Raw genomic sequence first — 26,575 nt, 5'->3', positions numbered from 1 at the left:
TGCAGAAGAACATGACAGTATTCTGAATGCTGTTTTGAGAAATAACCATGCTCGAATTCCCTCTTAATATTCTGAGCTAGACATTAATCTTAATAGCATTTTTCTTATAAATAAACAAAGCAAAGGGACCCTTCCAATTCAGATTTATAGACTTTTACTGTTTAAAAAAAATTCCCATGGAAACTGTTACATTAAACAAGCATACAGTAAATTCAATTCCCCTGTAGTATTTTTCATATCAATCACTGTAGGATCAAAAATCCAATAGTGAAATAATCAATAAAAATTAATTGACTTTCACTGATTTTCATCGTCCAAACTGAGAAAAAGGCAAAAAAGTAAAAAACCCAAACATGTGGCACTGACTTTTAAAATTCTTTCTGTTTTATTAATCTGAGATGTAATTAGCAATACAGGTAAATTAATGTGTTTAAAATAGGATTATTGAATTGAAGAATCCGTTTAAAGGTACAAGCACCAAGATTTTATATCATGTTACACAAGATGGTAAAGGGGTCTAGGGTCTCTTGGGGCAATCAAATCAAAGCCGGCAAACTCCCAAATCCGTGCTGATCCCCACAGAAATCAACAAATATGTTGGTTGAAGTCAAAGGGGCTTTGCACAGGTTCAGAGCCTGGATGTAGATCTAACTGCAGGACTGAGGCCTTCACAGGGAAGCTAACACATAGATACACAGAAAAGCAAATTAATTTCTTAAAGATAACTTAAAGGCAAGGATTATAAATATTAAAATTTGGGCTTGTGAGGTTTTAAGCTAATTTAGGATTAGGCTTGACAAAATTCAACTTTTTATATCATTTTGACATTTAATACAGATGTCTATTTAAGCATTGTTTTAGTTTCTCATCTATTTTAATTTTCACAGTTGCACAAAACTATGGTAGAATTCTAACAACAATTATTTAACAACAGCAGATGCTAAGATTAAAAAAATTAAAGCTTTACAACCATTAGCACACAAATTGCCTACATCATATGTCAAAATATACAAAGTAAATATCCTTAAATCAAACATGAATTCTCAAGCAGCATTTTACTTACATTGCCAATCTGTACATTTAAATTGTCATCAATGGAAATGTCTTTTTGCCGGTTTGTGTGTATACGGTGAAATCAACGTTCACCATTAAAATCTAATCCTTCCAAGCCCAAAATGTATGTACAGAAGGGTAGGAAGAATTCTTTTTTTGTTTAGTTCTTGAAACTGTTTTTCTACTTGCTTTTTAAACTTAAAAAGGACAGGTATGGCAAAGCCTTGTCTTCTCTAGTTTTGCTGGAGGGCTTCAAAGCTTTCTCACTGTGATCACTAACATATTAATTGAAGAGACTGCTGATTCTTTAACAAAGAATTCCTTTAACCAAAACGTCAGTCATGGAAATTAACAGTAAGGAGGTATTGACAAAACTAAAAACAAACCACAAAAAACAAGGTTACTTACCAGTAACTGATATTCTTCGAGATGTGTTGCTTGTGTCCATTCCACTATAGGTGTGTGCACGCCTCCGTGCATGGTTCCCGGAACTTTTTTCCCCTTAGCAGATCCCGTAGGACTGGCTCTGGCAACCCCTGGAGCCCCGTGCACATGCTGCGGTATATGAGGCACTGCCGGCCCTATGCCCCTCAGTCCCTTCTTTCTGCCAACTCCAGTAGCGGGAACTGGGGGTGGGTTGTGGAATGGACATAAGCAACACATCTCAAAGAACATCACTTACTGGTAAGTAACCTTGTTTTCTTCTTCGACTGATTGCTCATATTCATTCCACTATAGGTGACTAACAAGCAATACCTATGGAGGTGGGTAGGAGTTATCGGTGAGCTGCCCCCGCACCGCTCTGCCGAATCCCGCGTCCTCTCTTGCCTGCTGGAAAATGGCATAGTGTGATGTGAAGGTATTCACCGACAACCAGGTGCCAGCTTTGCAGATGTCCTGCAGGGGCACTCCCTCCAGGAAGGCTGTAGATGAGGCTTGAGCTCTGGTTGAGTGCGCTGTGACGGTTCCCAGAAGCGGCACCTTCGCCTGCTCATAGCAGAGCTTGCTGCATGATGTAATCCACGAGGAGATGCGCTGGGTGGAGACAGGTAAGCCTTTCATCCGGCCAGCCACTGCGACAAAGAGCTGCGTCGATTTCCAGAATGGCTTTGTACGCTCAATGTAGAAGGCCAGGGCTCGTCTCACATCCAGCGGATGCCATCTCCTCTCCTCCAAACCGTGAGGTTTGGGAAAAAACATGGGGAGAAAAATATCTTGGTTACAATGAAATTGGGAAACCACCTTGGTAGGAAGGCCGGACATGGCCTCAGCTGGACCTTGTCCTAATAGAATACTGTATAAGGGGGCTCTGAAGTCAGGGTCCTAATCTCGGAGACCCTCCTGGCTGAGGTAATGGCCACCAGGAAGTCTACCTTCCATGAAAGCATGAGCAGAGGGCATGAAGCCATGGTTTCGAAGGGGGGCCCCTTGAGTCTCGAGGGAACCAGGTTGAGATCCCAGGGAGGCACCGGGTCACTCACCTGCAGATAAAGCCTCTCCACTCCCTTGAGGAACCTGACCGACATGGGATGGGAGAACAGCGATCTCCCCTCTAGCGGCTGATGGAAGGCCGAAATGGCCTCCAGGTGAACCTTCAACGAGGCCAGCACCTGGAGCTTTAGCTGGAGCAGGTGCTCCAGGATCACCTGTATAGGCAAGGACTGGGCGGAATATCCTGGGACTCTGCCCAACAGGTAAACTGCCTCCACTTAGCCCGATACACGACCTGTGTGGAAGATTTCCTGCTGCCGAGCAGGACTTGCTGGACCTGCACCAAGCAGGCTCTCTCTCCCTCCGTCAGCCACAGAGCCTCTAGGCCATGAGGTGCAGGGAGTCCAGGTCCAGGTGCAACAGGCGACTGTGGTCCTGGGATAGAAGGTCGTGCCACCGCAGGAGCTCCAGGGGTGGGGCTATCGAAAGGTCCAGCAGCATGCTGAACCAGTGCTGCCTCAGCCAGGCCGGAGCGATAAGTATAACATTCGCCCTGTCCCTCTTTATTTTCAGCAGGACCTTGGGTAGGAGCGGAATGGATGGGAGCGCATACATAAGGGCCCCCGAAATCGACCCAGTCTCGTGACCCAGGAGCGAGGAGAACCTCGGACACTTGGTGTTCCAGGCCAATGCGAACAGATCCAGTTGGGAATGCCCCACTTCTGGGAGATCATAGCCACCACCTCTGGGTGTGACAACCAGTCGTGGCGGGGTAGAAATGACCTGCTGAGGTGATCCACCTTGTCGTTCCTCACTCCCGGGAGGTGAGAGGCAGTCAAGTGGGAATCGTGCCTCACGGCAAAGTCTAACAGACGGATAGCTTCCTCACAGGGGGCCGAGGAGCGCACTCCCTCCTGCCTGTTTATGTAAACCATGGCTGTGGTGTTGTCCGTCAGCTCCTGCACCACTCTGCCTGTCAGGAATTGGGGGAACACCTTGCATGCTAAGTGAATGGCCCTCAGCTACTTCACGTTGATGTGCAGGAACCTCTTCTCCCCCGACAGAGCCCCTGAGTGCCTAGGTTGGTGCTGATGTGGGCTCCCATGCCACGTCCGACGCGTCGAAAATTAGTGTGACCGATGGGACCACTTCCCTGAATGGAACGCCCTTCATCACTGGCCTGGGAGTCCGCCACCAGTTTAGGGAGGCTAAGTCAGGCGGGGAAACTGTGACCACCCAGTCCAATGCATGTCTGCTCATCACATATACCAAGGCCAACCATGCCTGAAGGGGTCTGAGCCTCAGGCGAGCTAGTCTCACTACATATGTGTAGGCCGCCATGTGGCCTAACAGCCGTAGGCAGTGCCTGGCTATTGTCGCGGGGCATCGGTGCAGCTGGGAGATGATAGAGATCATCTCCTCGAAACATGGCTGAGGCAGGAAGGCTCTGGCCTGGGAAGCGTCCAGGGTGGCCCCAATGAATTCTATGTGTTGCACTGGGGTTAGTGTGGACTTCTGCTCGTTTATGAGCAGCCCCGGCCTGCTGCACGTGAAGCAAGTGAGGTTGAGGGCAGCATACCAGTCTCCTGGATCCAGGGAAGGGATTATGGAGGTTAGGGAGACCATGAGAAACCTGAGTCGTTTGATGTATTTCTTTAGATGATGCAGGTGTAATATTTTCTTGGGGACTGCTGGGGATCAGAGGACGGGCTGGGGGGCTGGTTTCTCCTTCTAAACCCCCTATTCCTATCCCTATTTCTATAGGTTTGAAAGGGTCTAGGCGGAGGCCTTGGTTGCTGCTGCGCCTGGGGCCGTGACTGCCGCCAGGAAAACTGAGGTGTGTACAGGCCCAGGGAGTGAAGCATGGCCCTGGAGTCCTTCAGACAGTGCAGCTTCGCATCGGTCTGGTCAGAGAATAGGGCCGACCCATCAAAGGGGAGGTCCTGAATAGACTGCTTCACCTCCTGGGATAGGCCCGAGGATTGCAGCCATGAGCACCTTCTCATGGAGATGGCGGAGGCTATGGCCCTGCCCGCTGAGTCAGCAGCGTCACAGGACATCTGGAGCGCTGCCCTAGCCACTGTGATCCTTCCTCCATGATGGTGCTAAAGTCTGCAGCCTGGTCCTGGGGCAGTGCCTCAACGAGCCGCCTGAGGGAGTCCAAGACCCTGAGTCACTGGACTGGCAGTGCCGTGCACGTCCTCGGTCCCGGGCGCCCTTCTGTGATGGGGACCACCCTCTCGACGCCTCCGACCTGGAGGACGATGGACTACCTCCGTCACCACGAGCGGTGCCAACGAACGGAGGTGCACTCTGAAGAGCTAGAGGTACTGGAGCGTCGTCTCGATACCGCTGATTTCCGCTGCCACTTGCCTTGCGAACCTGCAGACACCTTCAGTGACCAAGGTTGGCGCCACTCCGAACTCCTCAGTGCCGAGCCAGACTCCAGCGACCGGGTTCTGCGTCGTGGACTGCGCAGTGCCGAGTCCTCCGATGGCGACTGGATTCTGTGCCACCTCAGTGCAGGCGAACTCCTCGGTGCCAGGGATCTGGAACGGGAGCTGTCCAAGCGCTGCCTGGCAGACCTCGACCGGTGCCGCCTCCTGGCATGAGCTGCCTCCGGTGATAAGACTGACGTCAGCGCCAAGAGGTCTGCTTTACCCTCGAAGACCGTCCAGCGGGAGATCTTCCTCCCCGTACCGGGGATCTCCACCGCCATTCAGGGGAACCCAATGCGGGCTTCCCCCGTGACACCAGCCCCTTCTCCCTCAGTGGACGGGGGGGCGGAGGTGGCGTAGGCAAGGCCAACAAGGCTCTTGCTGCCTGAAAAGCCTCCGGTGTCGACGGCGTTGGCAGGGGCACTCTTCCACTCCCAAGAGTCGGGGAGGCTCCCTGACTGGAGATGCAGGCACCGGAGAAGACTCGACAGGCCGTGGCCGGTACATCTTCGCACTCGACCCTGACCATACCGATGGTGCAGGAGAGTGTCCGCACTCTGCATGCTGCTTCTTCCTCTTCGGTGCCGGTTATGTTGCGTGGTGCCAAGTCGATCCCGGTGCCGGCGGTGCACTCTGCACCGAGGTCATGCTCAGTGCCGAGGTGGAGCGGGCCGACTCGGACGCCGGGCAGAATGCTGGCTCCATCAGCAGGGCTTTCAACCGGATCTCTCGGTCTTTCTGAGTGCTCAGTTTAAAAGCCCTGCAGATCTTACATTTATCTTTCCCGTAGGCTTCCCCCAAGCACTTAAGGCAGAGGTCGTGGGGGTCGCTGAGCAGGAAGGCTTGAACCCTGGTGACTGGGGCATGGCCCAGCTGCTCTAAGTCCCCGCAGGAACTTGCCTTATCTCTAACTACACTTAACAACACTTAACTAACTAAAACTAACTTAGAATATCAAACAAGTCCAAACATGGGGAATAGTACCTGCTGTGAGCAAGGTTAGTTCCAGCAACAGTCACGGGTGGAAATAAGGAACCGAGGGGGGCGTAGGGCCGGCAGCACCTCATATACCGCGGCATGTGTGCGGGGCTCCAGGGGGCACCAGAGCCGGCCCTACAGCATCTGCTAAGGGGAAAAAAGTTCTGGGTAACCATGCACGGAGGCATACACCTATAGTGGAATGGACATGAGCAAGCACTTGAAGAAGAACCAAGAATTTAAAAGAGCCTGCCTACAAATCTCTTCTCTCAAATGTTTGACTTTCACTCGTGACCTCAGCATTGCACTAGTCATCAGAGAGCATTCCAGGGCAGACAAGACATGAATTTCTAATGTAAAACACAAGCAGGGAGGGAGGGAGAAAATCATTAAGAACAAAACTATTCAAGCATTTTTAATATCTATGAGCCCAATTTTTTTTTCAGGTCATCATTCAGATACCTTGATGGAAGGCAGTACAGAGGAATGGTGTCATCACGAAAAGAAAGGTGGTAACATGAGACCTCCTTGAAAGAGAGGCCAGCAGCAAAGAGTAACACTTCCAAGATGGTTGTTTCCATTTAATAACCAAAGATGATCAGCCTATTTTAAAATTAAGGATCTGATCATTTGCCATGGTGCGCCCCTTTCTCATTTAGTAATGCAATGTCCTCTTTAAATGAAAAAGATCCTTGTCCCAATTTGGCATGAATGACGCAAAGAAAGATTGGTTCCATGATAACAAACCGACAGTCAAACAGTGTCACTGGGGGTAAATCCAGATGACAATCACTGGCTGGGATTGCAGCTACAGCCGATATACCTGAACCGCTTTAATCTGGCTAGTTCAGGTGCCAGAGCAGTGAAGCTGCAACAGTCTGGGCTAGCCCCACACGTAATTACCCAGCATCCCGAGGTGGGTTTGCATCGAAGCGTGCCATAGCTCTGGGAGCCGAGCGAGCTAGATCGAAGCTAGCTCACGTATGATGGCTAAAGATGCAGTCATACCCAGCTACTGCAGGCTAGACATACCTAGGGTCTCTGCCTATTCAGCACCAGCATTGGGCAGTCCACGTTCCAGGAGCCCACCCAACACTACTGGAGAGCCCATTCTCAAAGCAGCTGGTCCTTGACTCCTTCCTGTGCTCTAAGGAGGGGTCCCAAATTGCAGAGCTGGAATCACACCACTCTGCTGAACCCAGACTTGTAGAAGTTGGGTCTCATGCCAAACCTAACAGGGCTGCTTTGGGTAGGCGCAGCTTGCTAGCTAAACCATTTGCCCCACCCATAGTCTTCCTCCAACCAGTGGAGCCCAACATAGCTATATCTATTCATTTTAAAAATAGTATTGTTTGCTGGTTGGAATAAAACCACAATTCCTGTTTTTCTTATATTGACTCATAGGACTGATGAATAAGTCTTGGTGCTTGCAAAGATACACAGGCAAGGAATAATTTCAGGCATGGATTTCAGGCCTAGAATTTGCAATATTTAAACTTGGACCCGTGTCCAAAAGCCCACTCCTAGCCTGAAGGATCAGCGATCATTTTAATGGATCATTAACCATCAAGGCTAGAAATCCTGGGATTTACAGATTTTCAAGGCGCTCCTGTCCTGGAAAGTTGCAAGATGTATATAGGGAGCCTTAAAATCATGTCATTCTCATTGTCATCTTGCTTCCCCTTTTGCTTCACTCCCAAACTGGTTTTGGCTGTTACGGCTGGAAAGCAATACTTTCTCCAAACTGAGAGCAGCTTGGAATCCCAGTTTGCAAAGCCCAAAGCAACAACCCTTTAAAAATATATATATCTATATCACAGCCACAGACCAGCTTAATATGATCCCCATGAGGAATGCATTGTGCACAGAATTACTATTATTAAAGGGTTCTATTGTAAATCTCTGGAGCGGTGTTTGCTGGCGAGCTGCTAATGCAAACATAGTATCATTGCATACTGTTCTCTGTGGCTCAGAGGCACTTCGGCAAGACACACTACATTTAGAAGCATGATGTCACCATGCAGAAGCTAAATTGTGTTCTTTCCCTCAAAGAGATTCCAATTTTTTTCTCCTTCCTTTGGACAATAGCAGCAGTGAGTGTGAAATTTCTATCTGGAGCTTTAAAAAGGTTGACTAGCAAATTTTGAAAGAGAAAAAGCATAGAGCAAATTGCGATGTTAACGAAGACAAATTGAGTCATGCTATGCTAGGAATGTTTTACCACAGGAGGGGGGGTGGGGGGCGGAGCATCCAATTTATGCCATTTTGATCATACAGCTGCTTGCTAATCAAAAAGCTCCCTGCTGAATTTTAAACAACTTCAGGTTGCTAAGGGACTCATGTGATGGTTGGTCACTCTCCACGCTCATTCTCCTGTCTACCTCCTGAACACTTAAAGCTGCGAGAGGAGCTTGGTTAGCCAGATGTGGATTTCAGATAGCTGAACCTGCTCTGTGTCATTAGTCTAAACATGCCATGAAAACCCTAGTGGGGGGGGAGAGAGGGGCTGGCTTGTTTGGTTTTTTTAAAATAAATCCAAAGTCATTAATTAAAAAAAGAGAATACACTTTGCTTCAACATATGAACAATGGAAATAGATAGTTTAAGGAATGTTCTGCCAAGCTAAGCACAAAGATCAACTATTTTGTTTGCGCGCAGGAGTGCATTCAATGGTTGAGCAAGTTTAGATGATATCTTGAAGACAGCCAAGAAGATGTTAAAACTGCTTAGACACATGGTTCCCAGTGGTTGAGCCATGTCATTTTTTATTTGGAGTCGTGTGAAACTACTAACCACTGGAGACGGGTGGGGGAAAACTGTTGTTTTCCAACCCACATATGTGTGTGTCTCCTAGACAATAGGATTTGAGATTTCAACTCTGAATAATTTAGAGAAACAAAGTAACTAAGGTAAGTGAACAGATGCCATACCAGCAGCACCCAGATTAAATACAATACAGAAAAGGTGGCAGGTCTGATTCTCATTGACCTCCCACCTTACCGCCCATTGGCATTGCCAGGGTGATGTAATCGCACCTTAATATAACACAGAATCAGGCCAATTGCATTCCCACCCTGCTCCAAACACACAGGCACACGAGAAATCACCTGGTCTTACTCCTGACATAAAGTGACACATGCAAAAGTGTTTGCAGGAGCAGGCCCAAAGTCAACCTCACCCCTGGGGATTACCAAGGTTTCGAGAATGCTCAAACGTGTTGGGTGCTTTCCAGACTTAAAAATGGTATAGTCCTTACCCAAAGAAATGCACAATTTAAAGACAAACAGGTTGCTGGGGGGCGGGGAAGAACAGTGCAACAGATTAGTAGAGTGAGCAAAGTGGCATTGGACCATGAGCCCAAAAAAATCAGTAGTCTCCTCAGTGCCCCATAGGCAGCACAGAAGAAATAGATTTTCAGGAGGGGCTTGAATGAGCAAAGGACAAAGGCAACATGGGAGGGGCACAGAGGTGTCCGTGTGAGAAGCTGACACACACACCTGGCATTTCTGCTGTAGAGCAACATCACAAAAATCAGATTTTTTTTTAAATGTTCAGTCATCCTCAAATGGATAGCACAAGAGGAAGCCTACAAAAAAAATCTGACAACAGGTGGGCCGCTGGTGTGCTGAGATCACTGCCTTTCTGACCAACAGATTAGTGTCTCACTCTTTCCTTGTTTCTCCCCTGTCTGTCTGCAACCTTCTGTTGTCTCTAGTATTATACTGAGATTGCAAGATTTTTGGGGCAGGGACCGTCTTTTTGTTCTGTTTGTTCAGCACCTAGCTCAATGGGGCTCAGGTCCACAACTAGAGCTCCTAAGTGCTACTGTAATACAAATAATAAATAATAATAAAGATGCAACAAGGATTTTGAATTTGCTGGGGGCAGTAAAGTGGGAGGCAATGGAAGGATTCATAGTCATATGTTATATACCTGAATTTATTGCATGTCTTACCTTTCCAGCCACCACATTCAACTACTAACACAGATTAGGAAGGGTTTGCGAAGAGGGAAAAGTCAGACACCAAGCAAGTGGGTTCAACTCCATGGAAGCCGATGGAGTTGCATTTGTTTAAAAACAGAGCTGCACATAGTCCAGCTGTCTACAAATCAGATGGTTCTTTCTGGAAGGCCCTAGAGCTGAACTACATTTTTTGATTGAAAACTGCATGTGAAAAAATTTGACAGAATTTCCCTCCCCCGTTTTTCAATGAACTATACAAATGTTTCCAAATTCCAGGAGTTAGATTAATAATTAATAATTTTTTTAAAAGAAGGAAAGTATTTTGGAGCAGCTCTAGAAAGTGCCATTAGTTCCCGTCAGGTGGATAAAAATCAACAATTTGGGGGAGGAGGAGAAATCAATTGTGTGGAGGGGCGGAATCAATTGTGTGATTTAAATTATAATTAAAAAAATAAGCTTGTTTAAAATGAAATCTGAGTTTAATGCAAAATATACTAAGGCCTAAGGTTATAATCTCGTCAAACATTTAAATAAAAAATAAATATGCTGCTTTGTGTGTTTAATTAAATTCCATTTACGATCTTAATGCAGTTTGACATAAAGCATAACCAAAACAGGTAATTATGTAGTAAATAAGCAATAAATCAATCATTCCCCATTTTCTAACATATGAAAACCTACAATTAATAAGAACCAGAAAATATTAAAGCTATAGAACTGCTTAAATAAATGTATATCGTTATAGCATTCCCTCCTAGGGAAGAAAAAGATGCACCAAAGCTACTGTAAAGGCTCTAGTTAGTTTTAAATCAACTTGTTTTAATGGTTATTTCAACCAAGGAGAATGCATCTTTCTTCAGAAAATAACTGAAGTACCAATGCAAAAGTTGATTAAAATTGAGGCTCTCCACTTGGTGCTTTAAATCATGATTTACATCAATCCACCCGGACTCCCTTTTATAATGCTCACCCTATCGGTTTAGAGTTTATCCATGTTATTAAATGGAAGGGATTTTTATTTATTTATATTATCTCTCTCTCTCTCTCTCTCACACACATACACACGCACACACACACACACACACCTCTCTTTGTTTAAATTAATAATTTTCTTGTTGCATGATGGCTTGATGTGAAAAGCCATTTGCTCAGCAATGCAGCGTCACTTACCAACACAAAGAATGTTGAAGCAGAAGCCTTGAGAAGTTGATTTGTTGACCAGCTGATCTGGAAGACTGTCAAAGCCGACATGACCGGAGAGGGACAGGTTTCGAAGATCGTCATTCTGAAAATCCCAACCAGAAATATTTGTAACCAGGATGCAGAGCAACAATTTATGCAGGTGAAAGTTATATGAATCCCAGACACTCTCACTGGGTCCCTTTTTTATTCTAGGTGGTTGAGGGCAGGAGTGAAAGATGAAGTGGATTCTCAGCAGCCTGTCATTTTGGCTCAATTTCCTCCCCAATCCTCTCAGGTCTTCCTTGTGTGCTTTCTACCCAACCCTCCTGTGGGATTAGCTATGTACAATGCCCCCAAACCATGGGGAGTACACAGTTCTTCTGTGCCAGTGACTGGCAGATCAGCAAGCATTAGCAAATTGCAGAAGTTGAAACTGAAGTTCCATGCCCCAACTTTTGACATTTCTGTGGCCACAGGAGAAAAAAGTTAGGCGATGACATACACAGTCAGACAAGTAGGTACTGCAGGACTTTACTCAAAGTAGTCATGCTCTGAGCACACCAGACCAAGATGCAATCCTAGCTCTGATCAGATGAGTCCCCACTATTATGTACCTGGCAAGACAGATTCTCTGGCTTGCTTAGTCATCACTGTGCAGTTGTGGCAGTACAGAGGTGATGTAAGCTGGTTACCTCTCCTCTGCTGAGGATTTCCCAGGTGTTTGGGGTGGGAGGAGAGGGATGGTGCCTGTCTGGTGCAGAACTACACCAGTACAGTGTAGTGCAGAACTACTATCCATTTATTTGCCTCTGCTGGCTGGATCAGGCACCCTGGACTGAAAGATGCACCGACAGATATTTTCATAGGATTTATCGAACCAGCAGAGAACTCGCAGGATGAAAAGTTGGAGCAAGTCCAATGTTATATTTAGAGTTTTCCACAATGGCTGGACAGTAACTTATGTTTTAGTCTAGAAAAAGCACCCACACTAGTTACCACTTCTGCCAATTCACATTGACATAAATGCCTTGAAAACAGATTAGAGAACTCCGTGAAATAGAATAAGATGTCATTCGCTACAGCTCATTTTTCCATAAGAAAAAGTTGGTTGCCCTGGACTTTGGACCTTTGCATTTTCCCAATACCAGACATTTGCATAGGAGCTATTCAGTGTATGTTATAATCTTGACCAGCATGGGCCTGATACAAAGCCCACTGGAGTCAATCGAAGTCTTTCCACTAACTCCAACCGGGTCTGGATCAAGTCCTTAGACAGAGGGTGTTTAATCTAGTTGTTAGGGCTCATCCTGACCTTGGTTTGCTGCTCTGTGCTCTAATCTCCCAGGTACCAGTTATTTGCTGTGCACCCAGGGGCAAGTCGCTGACCTTTCCTATGCCCATTTCCCACCTAGAAACAACAACAGCCCTATTGCCCAGGGTCTGTGAGACTAGCGCCCCATCTATGCTTGCAAGAGTTTGCTGGCATAGATATACTGGTGGACGGTATGCCGGCAAACCCTGTTAGCGCAGGGTACACACCTGAAGGGGTTTGCCAATGAAGCTAAAGTCAGTTCTCTGAAGAGATTAAGGGCTTGTCTACACTTAATACGTTGCAGTGGCGCATCTGACTGACTGCAAGAGCTCTGCCAGCAAACGTTTACACAACCCAGATCTAAGGGTTGGTTCTTCAAAACTCCGCGCTGCCCTGCTCCCACTGACGCAAGGGGACCCCTGAGTCCAGCAGGTGCAGAGCTAGGTCAAGGCTGACCACTTCTGAAAACCCCTCCCTTCCTGTATATGGAGCGCTGTAAAATACGGAGATGTAAAACTCTGTCAGTCTGTGCCATTTCCACTAGAAACCTGGCTTCTAGGAGTTCCCCTCTTCACCACCTGGGACACAAACCGGCAATGGCTGCCTTTTGTTTCTCTGCACACTCACTGGCTGTAAGCCACCAACACAAAAACCCAAATATCAGAATGCTGGATCACCCTTCACTCTGGTACCTCAGCCTCACACAGTCATTAATGCCTTTTACCCTCACAACACCCCTGTGAGGCCAGGGAGTATTATCCTCATTTTGCTGCTGGGAAACTGAGGCACAAAGCAATTAAGTAACTTTGCCTGACTTCACAGGCAGTCTGTGGCAGAGCTAGGATCTGAACCCAGGTCTCAAGTCCCAGTCCAGTGCCCTGTCTACTAGGCCATCCTTCCTCACTTGGACCCTAAGAGCCCCAAGATCTCTTATGGGTCCACAAGCGGAGTGGTGCCTACACCACTGAATAGTGGGACTTCTGTGGCAAGCTCCACCCTTCTCCCCAATCCTATGGAAGCTCCTCTATGGGCCTTACGGCAGTTCCAATCCTGCTGAGCAGGATGGAGAAGGGGGAGGCTGCTGTGTTCCCCTGGAATCTACCGTCAAACCAAAGGTGGGAGGAGGACAGCAGATGTTTAATACAACCTGAGACTGTATTGACTTCCCTAGCTTGCCCATTTGCACTGTGCAGCCTTCACTTTAGGGGGTAACTGCTGGCAGGAGTGTCCCTATCAGCAAAAGAGCAAGGAAATCCAGAGGACATGGAGGACATGGACACAGGGCCTCCACACATGACTCTAGCCTCAGGTAGATCCCAAGATTTGGATGTGTCCTGAAGGGATCTGCTGAATCCAGAAGCTGACCCTCCTTCCTCCATCTGTGAGGAGCCAACACACACTACCAACCCAATGGAAGAGTCCCTAAGAAATTCAACTAAATGAAGCTCATGGGAATCTCCTACCCATCCCTATGCAGGTATAATCCACATGGGGGGACTGGGGCGCTGAGATTTTACCTGAACATGAATGGGGCGAGTAACATGCTGCGGATGCTAGACATTTTTAAAGTGTACATTGAAGTAGGTTTTTAATGAAGCAGTGGAAGTTAAGATCTGATCTAGTGGGCGTTATGCACTCCTCAAGAACAGGCCCTTATCTCTTTCAGTGGAGTATTTTGGGAAAGTGACTGTTTGTCTGCAAATCAGTTATTCAGCAGGCACAGTAGATAAGAGTCTCATAGTGGAGTCACACTGCACAACTAGTTTTTTTCACTGCAAAATATTTTTTGTGCTGAAAATGGCAATTATCTACCAAAAGTAATAATGACCAAAATTACCAGAGTTGAATGCCATAGCAATCCAAACATTTGCCATAACTCATGCTACACATTAGGCAGGGGAAGCCCAACGCAAAGCCAGCCTGGAACACACTAGGGCCTTCAGGTAGCATGGAGGGGCCGGGCTGAGCCACTGTCTCCCTGCAACAGCAAAGAAAGGACAAGCCAATCAGCTGCCACTCTTCACTGCTGGTGTTCTCCACTGAGACAGCCAATTCTACTCACTAGCATGGGCGACCTACATTAAAAATATCTGCCTTTCTGTGCGTTAGACAGGACCAGATGCCAAGAGGGCCACTGGAGTTCCCGAATCTGAACACAGTTGGACAAACAGGACCACGCCATATGGAAAGGTAACCGATTCCGCTCTGTGCAGGGAATCCTACAGGGAGCTGGTCTGTGCAATGAGATATTAGCTGCCAATTGCATTTGGGGAAAGCCAACGGTGACAGCAATCAGTCTTGCAGGGTGGAGGAAAGAGCAAGAAAGGGAGGAGGGAAGCAGCTGGATCTATTTGCCTCTCTACGTTGGCCCAGATTGCTCCTGCATGCTTTAAATGGGGCAGGATGGAGGTGAAAGGGAAAGGTGCATGGACTCACTCTCGGGAGGTGGAGAGGAGACAGTGAATTACCGTACCGGTATGGTGGAGAGCCTTGAAATGGTTTTGTGGTCCTTTTTCAGGCCCTTTCCCACTAAAGTTTGGGTAGTCAATGGAGCTACAAAAATGTGGAGTCAATTAATGGAGCTACAACAATTTACGTCAGCTGAGGATCTGGCACTGAATACTGAACCCCAGTGTGGTCCATTGTGTTTGCCGATAACTCTACCTGCCAGTATTCAGTAATCCCAATTACTGACCCTTAGGAATCCCAGGAGCAACAGGCAGACAGTTTTGGATGATTAGTACCGAGCGATATCGGCAGAGAATGATTGATCCACTGTGAAGACAAAAACTCCGTTCCAAAGCCAGGCCAGGGAAGAGTGGCTTCCTGCAGAATGATCCAGACCAATAGTGTGTGATCTCCTATGGGACCGAAAACCACTTCTGGAATTGAATTACCATCCCCACGTCTGCTGCTATTTATAAACTAAATGAAGCTGCATTAACTGGAACTAATACACTGAAACTACAAAACTGTGCATTAGATGCTGGCCCTCAACGCCACTCTGGTGTAGGGGGTGAGGTGGAGAAAAACTGTTGAAAAACTCCTCTAGCACAAAATAGTTTGTGGCCTCATATTTTATCAACATGGAACGAACACCACTGCAGAGGAGCAGTGAGTGTGACTATTTCAGTACATAATTAGAAAAACGGAGGATGATTCACACATTCAGTTGGGTGCGGCAAAAATATTTTAAATATAAAGCTGCCAACTCAGAGAGTCTCACTTATCTTGTAATTCAGTGCTGTGATGTATGCCGAGCTGGAGTCAATAGGCTAGAGTCTGATCTCAAGCACACTCATGTAAATCCTGTACAAGGACATAGGAAAGATGCCTGCATTTGGGAGGGAGAATGGTCAATATGGCCTACTGTAATAGGCTTTTCCATCTAGAAAGAAATGTCAGTATTTTGATCTCAATTACCCTGGTGTAAATATGGTTTTTCTCTGATGAAGTAAATGGAGTTAGTCGAGTTTAATGCTGGTACAACTCAAACCAAAACCTGGATCATTCTTTTGTCTTATGTAAAGAGAGTTTTTCAAAGGGTGAAAAGACATCACTGAACCTCTGCAGTGCAGGGTTTGTTCCTAGATGGAAAGGCCTGTCTCTCCCAGTGCAGGATTCTCCCCTGCATCATATGCTCCAGTACTTTATCCAAGACAAGCAACGCAAGGAATGGATCTTTCCACCTCTTCCATTAGGAGATTTAGAGATCTCAGCACAAGGAACCTTCTCGAGGTGCAGCCTAAATTTTCCCTTTCATCACCACTACCATGGCAAATCCCAAAGGGATGTAGCCTCTGTGAAAATTGTACACCCTCCAGTTCAATCTCTGGCAAGATGCAGAAAGCCAGGCTCCATTCTAAATAGCACTTAAACAAAAAACAAAACAAAACAAAACAAAGCACCACGGGATTCGGAGTTGAGTTTATGATGACCAGGTGAACCGCATGGTGACTTGCCTGCTGGGTGCAAGGGTTGAGGACCTCTCAAGACTTATGTGTAGTGCTGGGGAGGATTAGGGGTCATGGTACCTGTAGGTACCAATGACATAAGGAAAGGTAGTTGAGAGGTTCTGGAGGCCAAAGTTAGGCTGCTAGGTAAGAGATTAAAGTCCAGGTCCTCCTCTCTGAAATGTTTCCAGTTCTACACACAGGGCTAGACAGAGAGGCAGAACTGCAGGGTCTCAATGCATTGAGATGATGGTGTTCTGAGCAGGGATTTTAGTTTATTAGATACTAGGGAACCGTTTTGGAATGGAGGAACCTATATGGGAAGGATGGGCTCCACCTAAACCAAACTGGAACCAGATTGCTGGCATGTAAAATTAAAGGGGTCATAGTGGAATTTTTAAACTAAGGGCTGGGGGGAAGCTACAAGTGTGGAGAAGCACACAGTTTGGACAGATATCTCTTAGGTGAAGATTTATTAAAGGGGTGACTCTATATCCTAGTAAAGGAGGAAGGATATAGGTTAATAAAGCACAGTTAAGAACTGAAAAGAAACAGTCAAACAATTATGTCACACGAAGGCAGACAACTAAATATAAACACATTTTAAAGGTGCTTGAATACAAATGCTAGAAGTCTCAATACTAAGATAGGTGAACTTGAGTGCCTGGTATTAAATGATACATTGATATAATAGGCATCACAGAAATGTGGTGGAATGATAATACCAGAAGGCAAAATAATAGGAATGACAGAGTAGGTCATGCTGGTGGGAGGAACAGCACTATATGTGAAAGAAAGCATAGAATCCAATATACTAAAAACTTAAATGAATCAAACTGTACCATAGAATCTCTATGGATAGAAACTCCATGCTTGAACAATAAGAGTATAGCAGCAGAAATATAACTGCCAACCATCTAACCAGAATGGTGATGGTGACTGTGAAATGTTCAGGGAGATTAGAGAGGCTACAAAAACAAAAAATTCAAGAAATAATGGGGGATTTCAATTATTCCCATATTGACTGGGTATATGTCAACTCAGGACACGAGGCAGAGGTAACATTTCTAAACACCATTCATGACTGCTTCTAGTCCTGGGACCCACAAGGGGAAAGGCAAAACTTAATTTAGTCCCTTAAGTGGAGCACAGAATCTGGTCCAAGAGGTGACTATATCTGAACTGCTGGGTAATAGTGATCATAATGTAATTAAATTTAACATCCTCGAAGGGGTGGGGGAAAATGCCAAAGAAACCCACCACAGTAGCATTTAATTTAAAAAAGGAGAACTACACAAAAAAGAGGTAGTTAAACAGAAATTAAAAGGAACAGTCACAAGAGTGATATGCCTGCATGCATGGGCGCCAGGTGCACCACCTGTTAGTTGGTCCCGCCCCTTCCGCCTGAAGGCACGCCCCTTCCAACCCCTCTCTCACCATTGCCTGGAGCTCCCCCCTAGTGCAGCTGGAGGAGTCCCGCCCCATCTCAGAGCTGGGGAGAGGCCACCCCGAGTCCCAACAGGGCAGTGGCGGCCCTGGCACCCCCAGCTGCGCGTGGTGGCCACAGCTGCCCCAAGTCCCAGCCAGCAGCTCCAGCACCAATGTGTCCCGGCCACCCCAGAGCACCAGCCAGGCAGCCCTAGCGCTCGCCAGTGGTCCCAGCGTGAACCAGTGGCCCCAACCACCCCAGAACTCTAGTCATGTGTGGCCCCAGCAACCACCGGCAGCCCCAGCCACCCCGGAGCACCAGCTGGGCGGCCTGAACCAAACGGCTGGCTCGTCTCCTTCCAACCCCCACCTTGTTCAGGGGAGGCTGAGCAGGCGGGAAACTGCTGCGACAGTACCTGGGGCAGATGCAGCAGGAGGGGGAGGAGCCACACCTGGCTGTTTGGGAAAGCTGTCTTCCCCCATCTACAATACCCAGCGTCCATGCCTGCAAGCTGCATGGAAACTATTTAAAAACACCATAATAGAGGCTCAAACTAAATATATATGCCAAATTAAAAAAAAAACAAAAAACAAAAAACAAACAAAACAGTAAGAGGACCAAAAAAATGTCGCCATGGCTAAACAGCAGAGCAAAAGAGGTGGTTAGAGGCAAAAAGATATCCTTTAAAAATTGGAAGTCAAATCCTACCGAAGAAAATAGAAAGGAGCATAAACTCTGGCAAGTCAAGCGTAAAAGTATAATTAGGCAGGTCAAAAAAAGAAGAGCAACTAGCAAAAAACAAAAAAATGTTTGCTGTTAATTTTTGTATGTACATGCACCAAGAGGAGGATGCCTGCCAAACAATCAGGGGGCCACTGGATGATGATTGAGGTGCTAAAGGAGCACTCAAAGACCACCAGACTATACCAGAGAAGCTCAGTGAATTCTTTGCATTGGTCTTCACTGCAGAGGATCTGAGGGAGATTCCGACATCTGAGCTATTCATCTTAGGATGAATTTTAGGGTTCATCTGAGGATCTGTCTGAGCTCAAGGTGTCAATAGAGGAGTTTTGGAACAAACTGATAATTAAAACAGTAATAGACACCAGGATCAGATGACATTCACCCAAATATGAAACTGCAAAACTGTAATATCAGCTTCTGCACCAGATGACCGGAGGAAAGCTAATGTGACAACAACTTTTTTAAAAGGCTCCAGAGTTGGCATTTACAGGCCGGTAAGCCTAACTTCAGTACCAGGCAAACAGGTTGAAACTATAGCAAAGAACAGAATTATCTGATGCCTCAATGAACATGATACGTTGGGAAAAAGTCAACACAGCTTTTGTAAAGGGAAATCATACATCACCATTCTACTAGAATTCTTTGAGGGAGTGAACAAGGAAGTGGACAAGGGTGATCCAGCTGATCTAGTGTAATAGGACTTTCAGGGCATATCTATACTGCAGTTACACATCCACAGCTGGCCAATAGCAGCTGATTCGATCTCACAGGGCTTGGACTGCAGGGGCTGTTAACTGCAGCATAGATGTTTGGACTCAGCCTGGACCCCGGGCTCCAGGACCCTGCAAGGTGGGAGGGACACAGAGCTCGTGCTATAGCATGAGCCGGAGGGGAACATCTACGCTGCCGCTAAACAACCCCATGAGCTCAAGTCATCTACTACGGGCCAGCCATGAGTGTCTAATTGCAGCATAGACATACTCTCAGAAAGCCTTTGACAAAGTCCTACACAAAAGGCTCTTAAGTAAACTAAGCAGCCATGGATAAGAAAGAACATCTTCTCATGGATCAGTAACTGGTTAAAAGAGAAGAAACAAAGAGTAGGAATAATTGGTAATTTTCAGAATGGAGAGAGGTAAATAGTGGTGTCCCCTAAGGAATTGTACTGGGACCTGTGCTGTTCAATATATTCATAAATGATCTGGAAAAGGGGGGTGAACAGTGAGGTGGAATAATTTGCAGATGATACAAAACTACTCAAGATAGTTAAGTCCAAAGCAGACTGTGAAGAGTTACAAAGGGATCTCATAAAACTGGGTGACGGAGCAACAGAATGGCAGATGAAATTCAATGTTGATGAATGCAAAGTAATGCACATTGGAAAACATAACCCCAACTAGATATACAAAAAGATGGAGTCCTAATTAGCTGTTACCACTCAAGAAAGATCTTGGAATCATTGTGGATAGTTCTCTGAAAACATCCACTCACTGTGCAACAGCAGTCAAAACAGCGAACAGAATGTTGGGAATCATTAGGAAAGAATAAGATAATAAAACTGAAAATATCACAATGCCACTGTATAAATCCATGGTGTACCCACATGTTAAATACTAAGTACAGTCCTCATCACCCCATCTCAAAAAAAGCTATAGTAGAGTTGGAAAAGTTATAGAGAAGGGCAACAAAATTTATCAGCTGTATGGAACAGTTCTCTCAAGAGGAGAGATTAAAAAGATTGAGACTGTTCAGTTTAGAATAGAGACGAATAAGAGGGGATATGATAGAGATCTCTAATATCATGAATGGTGTGGAGAAAAAGTGTTATTTACCCATTTACATAAAACAAGAACCAAGGCTCACCCAATGAAATTAATAGGTAGCAGATTGAAAACAAACAAAAGGAAGTACTTCACACAATGCACAGTCAACCTGTGCAACTCATTACCAGCGGACATTGTGAAGGCCAAAAGTATAAATGGGTCCAAAAAATAATTTGACAAGTTCATGAAAGATAGCCATTGATGGACTTTTTAGCCATGATGATCAGGGATGCAACTCCATGCCCTCAGTTTCCCTAAACCTCTGACTGCCTGAAGCTGGCACTGGACAACAAGGGATGGATTACTCGACAATACCCCTTTCCATTCATTCCCTCTGAAACATCTGTTATTGGCTACTGTTGAAAACAGGATACTGGGCTAGCTGTACCATTGGTCTGACCCAGTATGGCCATTGTTATGTTCTTAAGTTTATGGTCTCTGTTTGCATCATGACCTTTCAATTTCAAGATCAAATGTGTTCATTTTACAAGTAAAAAGACAGGAGGGTATGTCTGACTCCTAGCCCTGCTAACTCAACCAGGGATCTTTTCTTATGCATCATCAACCGTAATATAAGTTCTGCAGGTCAAATGATGCCCTCAGTGACATCTTTTTGTTGCCAACAGGTTTGCACAGGTGTAATTCATTGGAACTTAGTAAAACTATTCAGTTGCTGAGATGCATGAAGGAGGGGGCACTGGTTCACTCCCTCTAAGGGTCTGTCTACTTTTACCTCAGAGATTCGGCGGCAGTCGACCGGAGTTACGCAAGCTACGCAAAAAGCTTGCGTAACTCCCGTCGACTTCTCTGCTTCTGTTCTGCGCGCCGTCTTCACTGCACTGCGCCGACGGGACCCGCGTTCCTGTCAATGCAGCGCTACGCCACTTGAGAAGATGGTTTTAATACGTCGATTTCTGGATTGACTGAGCGGGTCTTCACTGACCGCTCAGTCAATCTAAAGAAGTTGATCTGATGGCGGCAACTTTGCCACCGTCAGTGTAGACATAGCCTACACTGCGTTGGCCCTGCGGGCTTACAGGAATAAAAAGCAATACAAATGTATTTTCCTGACTAAAGGCAGCAGGTATGATTCTCCATGCAGAGGGGAAAAAAAGTCTGACCCGAGGATTAAGAAGGGGTCATTTTTTCCCCACAGTCATCCCATCCCTACATTGAATAAAGCAACTAGGAGTTTATTTTAGCAGAGTCTGTTGTTCTCTTCCCTCATGCAGTGGAGACCTGCCTCCAACATGCGGCTGAATCCAACACCCCAGGGATAAATTCACATTCTGTTGCCTAATGTATAGATTTATAGAGATTAATGCCAGAAGGGACCATTAGATCATCTAGTCTGACCTCCTATCTACCATAGGACAATAACTGCATTAGTTACTCCTGTACTGAGCCCAATAACCTATGTCTGACTAAAGCATGTTGCTACCCCTTTTCTATCCAAGCAGCTAGTGGAATTTCAGGACCAGGGGGATGTTCCCCTTGGAAGTAGATGGAGTCTGCTCTTTTCTTTGATGCAGTTTATTTCTTCACAAAGAATATACAAACTCCTGTGTCTCTAAACGCAGAGAGAATCAGAGAGCAGGAAACAGCTTCTTTTGCTCACAGCACCAAAAGTACTCTTTTCAGCCTGCACCTCTGACCCAAAAACCTCTCTTCAGGTTTCTTCCAGAGTGAGCCACCATGTTTTCAGCTGCTTCTTCAGGATCTCTCTCCGGTCAACTGTGTGTTCTCCACCCCCACCCCTCCAATACATACAGTGGCTCACTCAACCCCCCCGCCCCACCTGGCACTCATTTCTGGGCCAAAATTATTGGGCTTTCTCTTAGGTGCGGCCCCTTACAACTGCCTTAAATGGGAAACTCATTAACTCATCAGTTTGACTAATATTTCACATGGCTTTTAAGAGTTAAACCAACAACAAATGAGCTGCAAATTCAAGAGGAGTGGGGAGGAATTGCCGGTATGTAAAAATATTGAGATAACTAAAATCGTATTTCATATTTTGTGGTTTATTTGAGGCCACACATTTTAGCAGTAACTTTTAAAATATTCTAAGGCTTTTATCAGTGTCAACATTTCAAGCACGGCACATTTATACATGATTACTGGAAGCACATTTCCCAGTTTCTGATGTAATTTAGGATGCTGGATCCAAAGTTGGGAACCTCAAGGATTCTTCATGCCTTGCACATGCAGAAAATACATTGGAGGTATTTGGAGAGGGAGTGGAGGCTAGGAATAGTCATCAAGAGTGAAATCCACCACCACCTTTCACTCAGCATATGAGTCATGTGGGAATGCTCCAGAACGCTGCTCTGGTACTTGTTTGGTGAGCTGGAACAGTACTTGCATTCTGGCACTTTTTTTTTTTTTTTTTTTTAAGGACTGAAGCCCTGCTCTCAGCCCCTGCTACGTAAAACCAGAGTACTTAGATGAAGGCTTCCAACCATCAAAGGAGTGAAGTTCTGAAACAGTCTTCCACAGGGAGCATTGGGGACAAAAACCTAGCTGGCTTCAAGATTGAGCTTGATAAATTTATGGAGGGGATGATATAATGAGACAGCCTAATTTGGCAATTAACTGATCTTTAACTACTAGTGGTAAATATGCCCAATGGCCTGTGAAGCAACATTAGATGGGGTGGGTTACTGAGTTACTACAGAAAATTCTTTCCAGGTGTCTGGGTGGTGAGTCTTGCTCACATGCTCAGGACTTAGCTGATTGCCATATTTGGGGTAGGGAAGGAATTTTCACCCCAGGGCAGATTGGCAGAGACCCTGGGGGGTTTTCGCCTTCCTCTGCAGCATGGGGCATGGGTCACTTGCTAGTGGATTCTCTGTACTTTGAAGTCTATAAACCATGAATTGAGGACTTCAATAACTCAGCCATAGATTAGGGGTCTATTACAGGAGTGGGTGGGTGAGGTTCTGTGGCCTACGTTGTGCAGGAGATCAGACTAGATGATCATAATGGTCCCTTCTGATCTTACAGTCCATGAGTCTACTCAGGGACTATATACGTGGAGTGTGAAGGAATCCACAACAACCCCTAACACAGGGAGAGTGAGCTGGGCTGCTGTGCACGTTTGGAATAGCACTCACAGATGATCCCCACTGGTTCCCTATGCAGGCTTAAGTGATGCTGGAAGCCTTGCACAATGGGGGTATTCCATACAAGAGAACCCATACGTAATACTATGGAGAAAACATCCAGCAGACTACTACTTCCTTCTTTCTAGAAACTCAGTTCTCTAACTTGGGCTTACATCCACTCACAGCATCTGAAAAATTAATCAGTAATGCATTCATTAACAATGGAAAGAAAAGCAAATCTTCGTTAGGGAGTCAGGCTAAACACCCCACCAAGATTAATGGAGGCTGGGGAATTTGTGCTTCTAAGAGCTGTCGTTGCAGGCTGTCTGCAGACTCAGGCAGACATCTCTGCCTGCTTACACTTCCTTTGTTTGGAAGGTTCTCTGTGAAACCTGGAGGGCTAGAAACCCCTTTTTAAAAACCCCAAAACTTAACATCGTGCTGTCTGGGAATATGCTACGTAGGCCATACAGACACATCAAGCAGGTGTATCGGCCAGACATTTGTCACCTCTGCCCCACAACAATCCCATGTAGCAATTCGCTATAAACAGGTCTTTTCCCTCTAGAGTTCTGAGACTGTCTTCTGTCTCTTACCAAGCCAGTGCTCATCAGCTGTATGCCTCCCAGACGCTCCTTCTTAGATGCTGCTGCTGCCCTACAGGCACGTAACAATGGGGTGAGCCTCCCCTTGGGATGGTCCCACTACTGCTTTCTAAGCTGACCGGGAGGAAAGAGGTCTCAGCCATCTCAGTGAGAATTAAGGCTCCCAACAGGAGGATTTCAAAATATTAAACTATAGTTCGCTCCTTCTCAGCGTCGCCGCTGAGCCCTCGGGGTGTGGGAGACATTTCTCCTTGAATAGAGTTACTGTTTGCCTTGTTTATCCTGGAGCACTTGGACAGTGAAAATTTGTTATTTTGTGGAAGAGAGACAGGAAGGGAGTTGGCCGATAGCCAGACCAGAGCGCACACAGTATCTAGTTAGACAGTGTGACTAACAAGAATGAGGGAGACGAAGAGACAAAACTGGTCTCAGCTGCAGACAAAATGGCTCTCCAATTCCATCAGTTTAACTGGGGCAGCATTTGGCCCAAGGAGGCTGCAAACAGGACAAAACAAGAAACTCTGCTGCAGAGATGTTACTCTTCGAATAATTCTACAAAGTGGGGTCATTTCAGAGACAGGTTTTAAGAAACAACTCTTGGCAGCTGCATGATCTTGGACAAGCAGGTAGGCCAACAACTACATTACTAGGGAGTGATCCTTAGAGATGGACAGATTTCACTTGCCACTGATAGAGAAGCTGTTTTTATAATAGCCAGGAGCAATTCTCTTAGTTTGGATTGTGAACTCCCATTGTCTGTCCAGTGCTGATAATGCCAGTGATATTTCAACAACAATATGGCTGCAGATTTGCGCCAAGATCAGTCTAGGATAGTCTTATATTAGCCTAGGAGTATATATGGAAGCTGAGGGTGAGGCACAAAATGGGAGGGTTCCCTCAGGCAAGTTACAAGCAAAATTAGATATTCAACAACTCCTGTCTCCTGGAAGTGAAAGTCTCAGCAACTTTGGAGCTAGCTGGAGACACCAGGTTACTAGTCTTAGTTACCTTTACAACAGCATCCATCAGCAAACACTGCTTTTCTTCTCCGATGCATCGAATATTCCAATGCTGCAGTACCTCCATTCTTCTCCAGAAGTCCTCCACCTGCCCCCCCTTTCCTAGATAGCAAAGAGTCTCATTTTCCTGAACATAAATGGCCCAGTTTCCAGGTGCAGCTTGATTCGGCTTGATACAGAACCCAGAGAGAGGGAAAGAAGTCCCTTTCTGTCTCCCTCTTCTGGCCTCTGCCTGCCTTACATGGTGCCCAGCTATGCATGGGCCCCAGGGGACACTGAGGTAGCCAGAAATAGCTGGAGTTCAATGGGGCTGTGTGTATGGCCCAGGTCAGGGACTTTGTTCACATACAGCAATTCCCCAGTGGCAGGATCAGCTGGCTTTACAGCCCCTTTGCACTGCCACCGCTGGCCTAGATGAGCCCTAGAGCAACAATTTATCAGGCCCATCAATGATTCATCTCATCCTTTGAATCAGGCTACAAATATCCAATGCAATCCCATGTGCCGATTTTAAAAGTTGTTAGTACCTGGACTTCTGTGTGATAATGTATTTCTCCCCCAAAATCTCTCCCCATGCATACTGACTGATGGCTGTAATCCATGCACCATGTTCTGCTTTCTGTTACAGTCCAATGGTGTTCTTCCAGATTGACACTGCCACAAAAGAGCACAAGTGGGCCCAGTATCCATCCTCTCTGCAGTATCCATTCCTAAAGGGCCCTGCTTGGTTCATCCTGTTACACGTGTCAGACTGCTCTTCCCTCTACACTCCCATTCTGGCTCTTTTCTGTTAATACTCATTTTAAATGTTACTGCGAGTTGCCACATAGACAAAAAGTACAAAGGCAGCAACAATAGGAAAGCCCAGCAGGGGGGAGGCCTTATTTTAAGTTCTTCACCTCTCTAGCGAAACCCATTATTCTCCAGACATCCCTCCCCCAAAGAAAACGAGAACCAAGAGACAGTTAACTCTTTCCCTAATACCCCAGCATCAAGAAGCTCAATTTGCATTTGGCGATAGCAAATTCTGATCCAGTCAGGGCTGCTGAGGACTGAGGGCTGTGGTTGAACAGCCTCTGCTATGCTGTGACAACACACGCGCATGCACGCACACACATGCGCCCCCATCTCCAGTTGATAGTAACAATACGGGCTCTATCTCAGACAGTGGCCTGCAGCATAAAGAGACTTGGATGGGAGTAGCTTAGCTTGGCACACTGTAAAAACTGAGCAGGGGGATTGAGAAAAGGGTACAGTTCACAAGAGCTCTAGGAAAAGAGTCAGCAAAATGTGACAATTCACAAGTGGCTGCAAAGAGTGGGAACAAACATTTATCTTCAAGGCAAATTGTTTAGCTTAAAGGTCAATGCAAACTCAGAGCAGTAACAACTGCATGTATGCCAAGAATGGAGATAAAAGGCATTTTCCTCCTTAGGTTTCCAAAAACCACGAACATTTCTATTTGGAGTAAGTGTGACTAATGCCTCTAACAGCCCTAATGTCACAAATTGCTAACCAGCAGAAAGCTGAAGTTTGG

At 46.0% G+C, this 26,575-nt stretch overlaps 1 protein-coding gene across 8 annotated transcripts in view; it reads right to left on the bottom strand.

Annotated features, from left to right (window-relative positions):
• SEPTIN11 (septin 11) overlaps positions 1–26,575 on the bottom strand; it is a 133,617-nt gene that overhangs the window by 27,995 nt on the left and 79,047 nt on the right. For all 8 annotated transcript variants that reach the window (XR_010921515.1, XM_067557061.1, XM_067557057.1 and 5 more), the window contains exon 2: positions 11,035–11,149. Coding sequence is in view for 6 of the 8 variants with exons in the window: in XM_067557057.1 (XP_067413158.1) it covers positions 11,035–11,149 (115 nt within the window). In the remaining 2 variants the exon portion in view is untranslated. The remainder of the gene's footprint in view (positions 1–11,034; positions 11,150–26,575) is intronic.

This window comes from Emydura macquarii, unplaced genomic scaffold (genome assembly GCF_026122565.2).
Source record: "Emydura macquarii macquarii isolate MOO-44397 ecotype Brisbane River unplaced genomic scaffold, CSIRO-AGI_Emac_v2 contig_1790, whole genome shotgun sequence".
In the NCBI taxonomy this organism is placed as follows: Eukaryota; Metazoa; Chordata; order Testudines; family Chelidae; genus Emydura; species Emydura macquarii.
This window is presented reverse-complemented; position numbering and strand designations above follow the sequence as displayed.